General features: G+C 41.5%; 1 protein-coding gene across 6 annotated transcripts in view; it reads right to left on the bottom strand.

The window, feature by feature from the left end:
* The window catches only part of SORCS2 (sortilin related VPS10 domain containing receptor 2), a 940,675-nt gene that overhangs the window by 46,306 nt on the left and 880,544 nt on the right, over positions 1–13,825 (bottom strand). For all 6 annotated transcript variants that reach the window (XM_019553064.1, XM_019553063.1, XM_019553062.1 and 3 more), the window contains exons 15-18: positions 6,076–6,196; positions 4,367–4,500; positions 3,493–3,621; positions 1,406–1,577 (exon numbers count right to left, since the gene is read on the bottom strand). In XM_019553064.1, coding sequence (XP_019408609.1) covers positions 1,406–1,577; positions 3,493–3,621; positions 4,367–4,500; positions 6,076–6,196 — 556 coding nt within the window. The remainder of the gene's footprint in view (positions 1–1,405; positions 1,578–3,492; positions 3,622–4,366; positions 4,501–6,075; positions 6,197–13,825) is intronic.

The raw sequence follows: 13,825 nt of genomic DNA on the forward strand, positions 1-13,825 counted from the left end.
GGCCAGATAGGGTGAAAATTATCACTTCTGTCTGTGCCCAAGATGCTCAAAGGAGCACAGCTCCAATTCAGGCATATAAATAAATCTCAGAGTGCCCAACCCCCAAATGCTGCTAGTGTTACTTTTATGCAAGGTGGAACACTTTTGTAAATCCAGGTCCACTCTAGCTAATCCCCCAGTTAGTGAATTTGGGACCCTGGCTGTTTGAATTTATTGAAATAGGGTTACTATATTTTCAGTTCCAAAAAAAAGGGAGGGGTAGATATTTGTGAGGAGCAGTGATATGATGGTGCCCTGGCCCTGCCCATTCTGTTGCCCCTCACTCCCAGCCACAGACCTCCAGCCATGCTGCGGCCCCTCACTCCCAACCTGGGGACCTCTAACCCTTCCAGTGCTCCTGTCTCCCAACCTGCAATACCATGCTGCCCTGGGCCATGCTGGTGCCCCCTACTCCCAACCTGCAGACCCCTGCACTCTGGACCCACAGTCCCCAGCCCCTCACTTCCAAGCCACAGCCCCCTGCTCCCTCTGTCTCCCAGCTGCCCCACCCCTGCAACCTTGTTCACAGAGTGGGCTGCTGCCTACAACCCAGCCCCCTCCACAAGATGCGGTCCCACACTCCATATTGATCAGATGCTGTTGCAAGAGGAATAGATAGAAAAAGACAGGTGCTAGGATCATGGAAGTGCCTTCTGTGCTGAGGCAGAGAAACTAAACTGAACTTGGTAGGTGCTAGGACCCTGGGGACATCTCTGCGCCCAGGTGGCCAAGCATTTCCCGCTGCAGCCCAGGTGCCTGGACAGCTTCTCCCAGTACTGGCAGGCACCTGCTCCCCTTGCACAGCTGAGCTGAGGAAAATCCTGGACATTCAATTAGATTTAAAAACCTGCGTGGACAGAGATCGGAAGAACAAAAAGGAGGACCTGTCTGGGAAAACCCAGATGTATGGCAACTCTAATTGAAAGGCATAAAATTATTGCAAGTCATCGTCTTCTATTGATTGGATGTTAGCTGAAAATGTACTTCCTGTACTTTTGTCTTCATATGACAAAAGTATCCTCTTTACATCTTACTTTGCTCTTTTCTGATATTACAATTATTTCAGGAATTTTCAAAGCAGCACAAGCAGACTGGGTGTTTACATCCCTTAAACTACAATTTTCAAAGAAGTTAATGTGTTTACAATTTTACACACCCCACTGAGAAGACAAACTAGGTTTCTTTGACAGAGTTGTCAGTCACCAGGTCGGCTGAGTACTTCATTAAGGAACAATTAGTACCTCCTTCAGAAGCACAAGTTAATCTCCTTTCAGCCCTCAAGCAGATAGCAGATAAATTAGCATTTGGAAATGGTAAATCCAAAAACAGCATTGAAATTTTCAAAAAAGCTAAAGTTCTTTATTACCTGCTCTTGTCTGACAATGAAGGTGATGTCTTCTCCAGGCTTAACAGCCAGGCTTTCTCCTTTGATGCTGATCTGTAACCCTTTGGGAGCAAGCAGTGGACACATATGCTGGGCTAGATTCTGTTGCAAATCAACCCCACCTTCACACACATTAGACACCACTTTCCTGTACCTGCAAGAATGGTAAGTAGTGATTAGTGGGGGTCACTGGGGGCAGCATGGAATATCTAACAATATAACAATGGAGCCAATTTGAAGTGTGGTTGGCTATCAGATCAGACAAAAATTATACCAAGTCTCATGGAGGAGCAAATTCCAATGCTTAAGCTCATGAAATTTCCAGGCTCGTGAAGCTCTTAATAATTTTTAAATATATTCTGCATAACAAACTAAAAATGCCTTGACAAGGGTTGCCTGAGAAACTTTCCGGATTATACCTCAACTACTTAAGGATCAGTTTCATTCAGGTTTGTTATTTTTAACCATTCTTTTGAAACAAGGTTTATATGTCTCATTCTTGGGAATTGAAACTCTCTGTGTTACAGCTGCCAGCCCCTTGTGAGAATGCAGGGTTTTCACTAATAAAGAAAATACACACAAACTGCAAGTCTCTGGCCTGATTGACATTTCAAGGTTTAGCCCCAGTCTACACAACTGCGAATGATGATGTTGTTATAAATGGGAATAGATGCCAGCTGCAAGTTATTCTCAGCATACATGTCAGACTACCTTGTAGTGTATGTGCTATACACTGTTGTTTACAGCTCTCTAAAGTTTTCCTTTGAATCTCAGTGGCCCTTGTGATTAGGCAAAGAATCCATCCTCTGCACAATGCTTTATCCTCGAGGAAGTGGGAGGTAGGAGAAGGGGTCTGGAAAGCTTAGTGAGGTAATACTTGCTTCTAAGTATATATATGATTTGAATCTAAATAAAATTAAAGGGTTAACATCAAAGACTGTCTAAAGGCTCACTATCATACGTGCAGCTGCTGCTGTTATAAATAACCCCTAAGATTATTAGAAGAGAATTTAAAAGAAAAAAAATGACTCTGTTTGGAGATTGTTTACTTTTTCATTTGAGTCTGGCTCTGTACGGGGCTAGTTGCCTCTGTCTGGGTCTGCAGGGGGTGTTTCCCAGTAAAGCTAACAGCAACAGTCAAGCTGAATGGGCAACAGTCAGGGTGTATACAGGTGGGAGATGGCAAGAATGTGCTTTTGCCAGCTGCACCAATCTCTCAGATTTAAAACCCCACCTCCTGGAAAGTATGTGAATTCCCAAGGATTTCAGCTTTCTTTTCTTAAAATTCTTTCACCCCCTCCCAACTTTCTAACCATCATGCTGGAGGGCTCATAGCATGAAAATATATCTATGGAACCTTAGAAACTAGGAGGGAAATAAAAAGACCCCATTTTTTAATGTGTAAAAACATTCTGATTTGCAAACCAAATTTCACAATTTTTTTGGCTTTCACTCCTGGTTTATGGGTTCTTGGTGCTGGCAATAGTGAACAAGTTTGAAACCCCTTATAACTGCAGCCATGAGCAGAAACATTTAAAAGAGGCTTTAAGGACCTAGTATTTTGAGAGAGATTTATATAACTTTTTAAAATAAATCAAGATGATAACACTGCCCTTTCTACAAAACTCTCACACACTAAATGTACCCTTAGAAAATTGGGACAGCCCATGGTCAGATGTACAATTATGCTAGTATAAAGGGAAGTGTGGACTTACTGCTTGGGAGACCATATCAGCTGATCCAATGCAATCTTGCATTTGTCCACTCCTAACCTAGAGTATGTGAAGCTAACCTGCAGTATTTTATCCCTGAATGAAAGAGGGGGAAATTGCTGTTGTTTAGCTTCATGTGTTGCAGGTTAGGAGCAGGCAGATGAAACAATCACCCTGAATTCAGATGCAGTATGTCCCTCCTCAACGCCCCCAGCTTTCAATCAGTATCTCTTTTATCAGTTGCTACCCCAACATAATTCACTCTACAGAGTTCCACTTACATTTTCTTAAACCTACCCTTTGACACTTGGACAGAGTGCTTTCCATCTCTGCAAGTTAAGAAAATAACAGACTTACCCAGTGCTGCTTGTGTATGCCTGTCCTAATACGCAGTCTTCAGGAGGGGATTCTGGATTAAACCAAAAGTCAGCAAAGCACTTGCTGGATTCTGACTTGACAGGTGCTGAACGCTCAAATCCATAATCACTGCAAAAACCCACACAGAATATGTTAGCTGTCCTGATTTTTCATAAATCTGTTTTCTGGGTTAGGAGTAAAGGAGAGTAATTTTAATGTTATCTGGTAGGAGGTTAGCATCTGGGTTGATCAGTCCAGTTCTGCTCTCAGACCAGAGTTGTGTAAGTACATATGAGGGCTGAATGGGTTGTACACAGGATCCCCTCTATTTGCAGTTTGGTTTCTTTTAAAGAGCTCCCTTTACAACTCAAATCAATACATGTATCCTCTTTCTCTTCTACTTCACTTGTGACTGCAGAGGATTTGTACTAAAGGTCAATCCCAATGGTCATTATTCAAATTTTACTCAGTGGGAGTTTATCTGAATAAAACATCAGGATTTGTCCAGTCAGGTGAAAATGATTGTTCCTTCAAAAACGTCAATGGTTTTCTTACTCCATTTTTTTCAAAAGAAAATTCACAGCATGTAGCTTCCGTAGCAACAAACATAGCTTGGCATTTCTCTGCCAGATTGTGAAATTCTACATAATTTCTTGCAATATCAACCCACATAAAACAGAAATAGAATCACTGAACTATTTTTTCTCTTTACCCAGAAACAAATGTAACACATGGGAAAAACAATCCGCCATTCAGATCCCATCGGATTGTTTTATTCTTGGTTTTTGTTTGGGGAAATGTGGGTTTTATATATCCCCGATTCTCACACATTCCATCATCTTTCGGATACTGTACAGTCCATAGAAAGGCTCACCATAAGAAGTCAGAGTTCACACACTCGCAAACTTTGGATGTGAGAGCTGACGTGAAACTTCTTCCTTTAATGCACCATGATGAAATTTTCCTCTTCCGAAAGCTTCTTCGTTGACCCATGATGCAACGGTCCCCCTGAACATTAAAGCACTGAACTGTAATAACCAAACCATTCTGTCATGAACTCCATCTAATCATCATTTTGAGTTGTGTAGAGGAAGGCTAGTCTTGTAGCTGAGGCACTCGACTGGGACTCTGGAAATACAGGTTTAATTCTCAAGTGTGTTACAGGCAACCTAGGTGACCTTCAGCATGTCACTTTAGACAAGATTTTCAAAAGTCATGATTTTTTGTGTTTTGAAATAATTACTAACCTAGTGGGTAGAACACACATCCAGGATATGGGAGACTAAAATTTAAATCTTTTCTCTGCCTGATTTAAACCGATTTGACTACCAGCTTTCCATCTCCCAGATAAGTATTCTAGCCAATACAGTACACATTTATTCTTTCTTATTCTCTGCCTTTGTCCTTCTCTTTTCCTTTTTCTATTTTATACAAACAAGCACATACGCTTTGGCTCTTGGAATTACAAGGCTTGAGCCTAATCCTCTTTATGGTTCCAGTGCTAGGACACACATTTTCTAAAGTGCAGAAGACCAAACTATGCACAAAAATGTAGATCCAGTTCCTTCAATTGTACATGCAATTCAAGCATTTGTGCCTGCAAAGGGGTCATTTAAACATGTCCTGCACTGATAACTGAGTGGTTGCTAACACAGGATCATTTTTTTAAAAAAAAAGCGTACTTGTTTCCAGTTTCTGGGAAGTATGATTTCAGTGCCTCAACACACTTTTCTTGTTATGGCCTAAACCTACATAATACTTTCAAGTGCGTGTCATGCCTGTCTTAGGAGTATAGGAATAGGAGCATGACAGCAATGGCACAATAGCCAAGAGTGAGAGTTAAAGGAAAGTTTGTTTGGAATAATATAAATTGGCAGGCAAGACGAAACCTGGAGAACACATGGACGAGGAAAAGAGAAAAAAACTGACAGTGATCATGACTAACAGCAATATAGCTCATGTAGTCCAAAAGACTAGCACACTACTCTACAGACAATACAAGATAAAGAGAATGAGAACCAGAACGCAGGTAAAATTGAATTTGGCCAGCACAGGAGACATTAGCACAGCTAATGCATTACTACAGATTTGGTATTGCTCAAGTTGTTTGGTATTGCTCAAAACAACTGGACTCTATTATATGATAGTTCCACTGAGATTCTAAATTTCTTTTGGAATGGGTTTTTACTTATGCTGATTTACATTCAAGTACCATATGTAGTGAGGAAGCTGGCAAAACATATGACTACATATTCAAATTGCTTCAATCAGTACTATAGATTTTGGCTTACAGTGTGCATCTCAGAATCCAGAAGGACCACCTATTATTATGGCAAATCACCAAGTACACTTCCCTCCACCCACAGACCACCATTAAGACAATAAAGGGAAAACAAAATCTATTCTCCCTTTACACTAAGCTATTTTGAAGTTACTGATAGTTGTAAAAAATAAGCTTTGCTCTTCCTTTCAAATATCAAGGATAATCAAAGTTGGGAGCTGGTATCTATGCTTAATGGCGATGGTTTGTGTAGCAGAATGGATATGAATGTTGTTAATTTAAGAGCACTGTTTCCTCAATACCTGAAGATTTGTGAGGTCCCAAGATTCATAGTCATCTTCAGTGCACTGCCTTGGGAAAGATGGTCTGAAGTCTACTTTCACCAGTTCCCAATCAGAACGATAACTGATGTGTCCAAAAACTCTGAACAGAAAGATTTTAAAAAGTTGTATGAGAAACCAAGACCATACATTAGAACTTTCTAATTTTTATTTACTTTTGCCCACTATTTACATTGCTCTCTATTGAAAGGAAAGCACTGCAGACTTATTTTTCAGCATTTTCCCTCTCTTTTGATGTAAAAAGGGAAACAAATGCCAATTTTTTACAGGTCCCAACAAATGAATAAAAACTATATTACTCATTTATTGGAGAACCATTTTATCATAAAACTATCCAGGGATCAAGGTAGAAATATGAATTTTTGATATAATAGAGGACATGGCATTTTAGATGAACTTTTTTGGTAGGTATATTTTGAGATGTTGCAGCTGAGATAAGGGATAGTGAATGTTATCTAGATCTGGAATGTGTGCAAGGAGTTAAATTTCCAACTCTGCCTCTGACTTGCTATATGACTGTGACACAAGTTCCTTTGTGCTTTTGTGCCTTCCCTTACCCAGGCCTAAAATGGAAATATTACTAGTGATCAAACCCATAGGAATGTAGAGAAGCTTCATAATGAATGATGTGTAAGGCACTCTGAGATTTGGGACAAGTGCAAAGAAGGCATCATTATAAATTATTTTGAATCAAGGTATTGTATTGGAAATTGTGATTCCTCTTCCTGAGATATTGCACCTAATGCTCCGTGGCTTAGCTTTAGTAAAGGAGTCACAAAAAGTAAGATTCCTCTTGAGCAACCTCTTGAACAAAATGGGAACATCTTTCTGTTACAAAAAATAGGCTGTGGTTTCAAAACAGGGAACGGTTTTGAAGACAGGACATTTATTTCCAAAACAAAATGGTAAGTGTAACATCCAGCAACAAATTAGTAAGGATGAAATCCTATTTGGGAAAAAGTCAGATATGTCTGTGGTTTGCATTACAGCCTATTCAGGCTCATGTGGTTTACTTGCCAAAGAATTCAAGGCTGATTCTGAAGCCAGCAGTTTCTATGCAGTTTCTCCACAGAGCTCATATTTTGGGCATTAGCAGCCAGCCCACCCAGACTAATTTACTCTTTTGATTGTGCCTGTTAGTTTGGCTAAATTGCAGACACAGTGGCTGCATCTACACGTCACCATACAGCAGGATGTAGGTGGCCAGGCCTGCAGATAGGTCCTGGAAGAGCAATGAAGGGGTCAGCAGGGCAGGGGCACTGGTTACTTGGGGATCTCTCCCCAAGAGGGGAGATCCAAGAGGTATAGTCTGAGACATGAGCCAAGGTCAAGATCCAAGGGTCAGAAAACCATTTCCAAGTTCCAGGACAAAAAATCCAAGATCAGAGTCAAGGAAGCCAAGCCAAGTAAGGATGCTAAGGAAACCAGAGAGATCAAAGGTAGTGCCAAGTTTCAGGAGAAATCAAGGTCAGGAAAAGCCAAGGATGGGTCAGAAGTCAGGAGAATCAGGGAGGTATGTGAATTTGAGGTTTGCCTGAAGTTGTGTCAAGGCATATCTGCAGCTTGAGGCTGCAGGTGCATTTAAAAGGGATGAGTGGTGCTTTCAGCAGCCAGTCTTGTTGCAGAGAACTGAGTCAGTCCAATTAGACAGGAACCAGGATCAGGTGTGGTAACTGAGGTGCTTGGCCCAGCCAGGCCAGTTCCTGATGGCAGAAAACTCTTGTCAGGACTTTGTGACTCATGGGACCCTCTGTAGCCCCTCCACACCCCCAGTCATGTGCTGTCTCTGCTTCTCTTTGGCTGTCCCCTGCTTTTAACAACTGTTCACTTCAAAGGTACAGGAAGGGACACAGTACAGCTAGGACAGAGCTGTGGGTCTGAGAAGGGGGAGAGGTGGAGGGTGGGGAACGGTACCAGAATGAGGGGAGTGTGGCCAGCAGAGGTAAGGCTAGGGCATGGGTTGGGTTACAGTCAGCGGTACTATAGTGTAGGGGTGAGTAGGGGACACTGGGGTGGGGCAGCATGGCGTAAAAACATTGCTGCAGTCAAATAAGACTGTATTAAAAGACATTACACAACCCCTAAATTTGAACTGATCCCTTGTTACTGCCATCCAGTGCTTGGCAGAAGAGTTCAATTTTCATATATAAAATGGGTATCAGATACTCAGGCCAGATTTAGCCTGCATCACCAGGGGCTGAATGATGATTTCACCCCATCACTTGGCCCCTGGTGCTGGTCCTGGGTCCAGAGTAGACCCATATATTGCACATGGCATGCAACTAATTCTGGCTGCATAAGCTGCCTGTTCTGGCCAACCCAGGACCCATGCTGCATGTTGTACCTCCCCCAGCCAGTCTGGGATATGAACCACATGTGGCACCTGCCCTGGCTGGCCTGGGACCCGTGCTGCATATGGCAGCCCCCCAGTCACTCTGGGACAAGTGTCACAATGTATGCAGCATAGGTCCTGGACTGGCCAGAAAGGACACTATGTGTGGCATATAACCCAGACCACCTGGAGTGATCACCGTGTGCACTGGATGCAGCATTTGGTGGGGAGGGTGTGTCTGTGGGCCCAATCTGGTCCATGGGGCTGTCCAGATGCTGTTCATCCAGCTCATGGACTAGCTCAGCACCATTCATTCAGTTCATGGCACCAGATGAGTTTGACATCCCTGATGTAAAACATATCAGTAAAAACATATATCAGTAAAAAAGTTTGGTTGTCAGTAAAAAATCTGCATATTGCCAGTAAAAAAATATTCTTGGGTTGGCAACCTGATTAGTATGACCAGGCAAAAATATCTCCCAGTTTCACTTCGTTTGAGACTGGAAATCCCATTCAGGGCACACAGACTATAGGAGAACTGATTAGATATCTGAGCTAAAGAAGTGTATGGCACTGCTAATCCTGTTTTAGCAAAAATTGTATTTATTTAAATAATTTAGGCAAAAAGAAGTGATGGTATCTCTGGAAAGGGACATAATGATGCATGAGTTGGACCTGTTGCAATTAAATTTTCAACCCATTTATCTCTGTCTCTGGAATATAGATAGATGATAGGCTGTAGTTCATTATAATACAATGTGGGTGTATAAATTCATCAATACAGGGCAGATTAAGAGAGCAGAGCTTAAGAGAGAAATGGGTTAAGGAATATTCATATAAACTGAATATGTTCAAGTCGGGAGACCTTGATGAAATTCACCCTACAGTACTTGAGGAACTAGCTCAAATAATCTCTGAATTATATATGATTACTTTTGATAATTCATCTGGACAGGGGATATCCCAAATGATTGAATAAGGAGAAACAGAAAGAAAAGAGGGGAAAGAGGGCAAATGGAATTACCATCAGTCTAAATTTCATACTTTGAATGATACTAGAACAAATTATTAAACTATTCATAAGCACCAGGAAGATAACAAGGTGGTAAGAAACAGCCAGTGTGGATTACTCAAGAACACAGACTGTTGACCCAATCTTATTTCCTTTATTAGTATAATTGGCCTAAAGAAGAAAGTGGCAAATGTGACATGGTTTGACTTCAATACATTTTTGATGCTGTTTTACATGATATTCTCATAAGCAAACTATGGAAATATGGTCCAGCTGAAATAACCATAAGGTGCACAGCTAAAAAACAGCTCTCAAGAACTGTAAAAGGTACAGGCTCAACCTATAATTGAGCGCTAAACAATTTTGATATGTGCTTGCAGTATTTTGGGCATGGACTAAAAATAAGGAATCAGATTTTTTTCAGTGCACTTTTTATTTTTAGTGCACTTAACCCATTGGACTTTTTTCTAGGTTATTTGATTGCTTTAGGATTTTATAAGGGATATAGGCATTCAAACTCTTGAGCTCTGCTTATCAATTTATATTTGGGGAAAAAAGCTGTTTTTTCCTAAAACTTAACCTGAAAACTTGGGGTTGACTTAATACCTAGACTTGGAACTATATAGTAAATCCTACAGATGACACAGGAAGGAGAAAGTATTAGCGATGGAGGACAGGATCAAAATTCATAGTGAACTTGATAAATAGGAGAAATATTTTGAAAATAACAAAATTAAATTGAACACAGACAAATACAAAGCACTACACTTAGGAAAGAGAAATCAAATGCACAAATACAAAATGGAGACTGACTCAGTTGACAAGAGTCACAAAAAAACCCAACAATCTGCAAGTTATAGTGGATCACAAACTGAGTGTGTATAAACAATGTGATGTTGTTGAAAAAGTGGCTAATCTCATTCTGGTCCACAATAACAGTAGTGTTATTTGTAAGATATAAGGAATAATTATTTCATTCTTCTCAGTGCTGGTAAGGTTTCAGCTGGATTGTAGTTTTGGCATCACATTTTAGAAGAGAGTTAGGCAAATTGGATAGAGTCCAGAGGAGAACAACACGAATGATAGGAAAGTTAGAAAACGTGACCTATGAGAGAGACTGAAGGAACTCAGCCTGTTTTGTCTAGCAAAAAGCAGACTCAGGTTAGACATGATAACAGTCTCCCTATACATAAGGAAAATAATGATTAGTTGCTTCCTATGTCAACTGTCAGTGGGACAAGAAATAATCAGTTTAATTTGTAGCAAAGATTTAGATTAGATATTAATAAAAAAAAAATCTACCTGCCAGGGTAGTGAAACACTTAAATGAGCTAACTAAAAAAATTGTGGCATCTCTGGAGGTTTTTAAGAACAGATTATACAATCAGCTGTCAGAGGTGGTCTAAGATATTGAATCTTGGCTCAGAGCAGGGCACTAGACTAGGTAACATCTTGCAATCCCTTGAAGCCTTACATTTTCATGGGACACCAATGCTGCGTTCACCAAGTAATCAACTCACATGTGACACAGAAAATAAATCTCTCCCACTTTGGCTCTAGATTTATAGATCTCCACTACGTGAAGTACAGCAGTGGTTCCCAAACTTCTTTCCACTAACAGACCACCATTATCTCCCAACATTTCTTGTGGACCACCATGCCACTTCATTATCAAATGTGTCACTGTAAGGGCAAGAGGAAGAAACGTGCATGCAATCTGTGGGCTGGCTGTATACTGTTTACAGTGGCTCCGTGGACCACCAGTGCAGCACAATTTACAAACCACTGAACTAGAACAAAATCTGCATTTGCTAAGTCTCACTTCTTCCCAATAGGCCATCCAAGAAACACACACACACGCTTCACCTAAGATATATCTTAAATAAAGCACAGCACGCATATTACACATCTAACCTTGCTACTGGTTATGTAAATCTCACCCTCAAGCTTATAGGATTCAAAGGAGTTCAAAAGGCTGGTACCAATCTGTAGCACAGCTTCATGAAAATGAACAGAGGAAAACAATATCACTTTCCCATGTAAAATTGTGGCTTTGGGGATAAATATCATACTCGAATTTTCAAAGACTTTATCATCTAATATGCAGGCAAAATAGTGAACTGTTCTGAAAATATAGTCTTAAGAAAATTACAATATTAAAAACATCTAACCATATGCTAAAAGAAGATCTTGCAAAAATAAATAATAATAATAATAATAACCTACAGAGCATTCTATTTGATTAATTGGGCTTCATTAGAAAGCCATCAAATAAATTCTGTTGTAACCATGAAGAATGATGCAGCAATAAATATTTTTTAAAAGAAATTCTAATTACCTTAGCAATTCATTTATTTTTACTTGCTAGAATTTGGGTTGCATAATTCTAACTTCTGTACTCCAATTGTCATAACTTTGTAAACTTGCTTCAAGTTCACCTATAAGCACATCATTTTAATTTGATGGCATCCTTATACAGAGAGGAAAAGCTTAATGCAATTTTTAAGCTAGCTAACATGTTCACTCAAATCTAAGTTGACCTGAATTTAAGATGACCTCCCATTAGATTTTATATATGGAAAACTTACAAATATGTTATAATTTTAAACTCATCCCCCTCCCTCTACTGTAGCAGGGAAAGCAGTCACTGGGGGAGTCAGTTGACTAGGAGGGGGTTAGGCAGCCCGCTTGCCCTCTGTCTACCCTCTTCTTCCCATTGCAGGCTTTCTGGCTCCCTTACCATTGGCACCACTCACAGATTCTGTCCCTCCCTCACTCCCAGTAAACTCTATCTCTCCACCCCCAATCCCCACAGCCTCTGCCTCTCCCCTTTCCTCCCTGTGGTCTCTGTTTATTCCCTCCTACTCCCTACAATATCTTCCCTTCTGCTCCCCACAGTCTCTGCCTCTTCTCCCCCGACTTCCCACAATCTCTTCCTCTTCCTCCCACCCTCCTGGGCTCTGCCTCTTCCTCCCTCTCCCTCCACCCTTAATGACAGACACTGCTCAGACTCTATCCCCTCCCTGGACCACAGCATGCGGAAGCACAGCCCTAGCTGAGCCATAAAGCAGTGTTGGCACTATTGATTGGCCAAGCAGGGGATGGAGTTTCCATGTGCTTCACTCCTTGGAGGGAATCCCATCCAAGCCAAAACCATACTGTACCTGACAGTAAGAGAAAGAAAGAGGCAAAGCAGGAGGCAGAAGCTGCAGAGGGCAAACAGAGGATGGGCAAACAGCTGCTGTGGGTCTGACTCTGGTCCCAACCCAGACTCTGACTCACAGCTGCCACCTGCCTCCAACTCTGCTTTGCACATGAATCTAAGATGCGAGGCCTTTTCCCAATACTGACTGGTGGGGGGGGGGGCGGGGAGTTTGCCTTAGATTACAGTAAACACAGTAGTTTAAACTTTGTTTTTCAAGGATGTTGGCTATTTCTGTCCTTGATAAACCCCATAATTGGGGGAATTAATTTAACAGAAATTAAACAAAATTATATTCTCTTACTAGAAATGTATGTTTTTATGTAGAGGAGAGACTCATTTTGGATGAATATTTATGTGTTTATTTCTCCAGTACTTGCTATCTGATCTTAAAGCATGTTATTGAAATTGCATTTCCTTAAATCATATAAGCATTCATCTCCCTCTGGCAAGTGTCTTCATCATCAGGCTATGTAGTCATGTTAAAGTTTCTCTCTGGTTAAGCATGGGTAGGCAGCATCTGAATGGAGGTTTTAAGAATCTATATTTTGGACTTGGATACCTAAAGTGACAGTCAGATATCAAAGTATCTTCATGGAGCTAACCCTGAGTTACTTAGCAAATGTCCAATTGTAAATAGGCAACAGAGCTGGAAAAGGGACCCCAACTCCCTGGGTGTGTTTACATGAAATAATTTAAGGTACATTAGCCTAAATTTAAGGTGCATTAGGGCACGCATCTACACATGCACACCCTTAATGCACTTTAAAAATGACAAATTTAGGCTATTTGTGCCTAAATTTGATACCTGCAAATCAAGGTCCCCACAGTGAGGGAGGGAGTGAAGCAGGGGCAGGCACTGCCTAGTGATGGTGGAGCAGGGCACGGACCACAGCCCTGGCCCAGTCCCCACCCCTGCCAGGAAGAGCCCACCGCTGCCTTAGAGGCCACCTGCCTTCGCCATGCCCGCAGGTCCAGGGGCCACACATCCCCCATGGCTCCCCCAGGGGTGCATGTAGCAGTGTGATCTGCCCCCAGATGAGCCATGCAGCTCCATCCTACACCCTACCCTGCCCTGCCCCAGTTGGGCAGCACCAGCCCCAGCCCCAGCCCCACTCCCTCCCTCACCACAAGGGCCTCCATCTGCCCCTCCCACACTCCTTCC

Source organism: Crocodylus porosus, unplaced genomic scaffold, assembly GCF_001723895.1.
Source record: "Crocodylus porosus isolate Cpor-Errol unplaced genomic scaffold, CroPor_comp1, whole genome shotgun sequence".
Classification (NCBI taxonomy): domain Eukaryota; kingdom Metazoa; phylum Chordata; order Crocodylia; family Crocodylidae; genus Crocodylus; species Crocodylus porosus.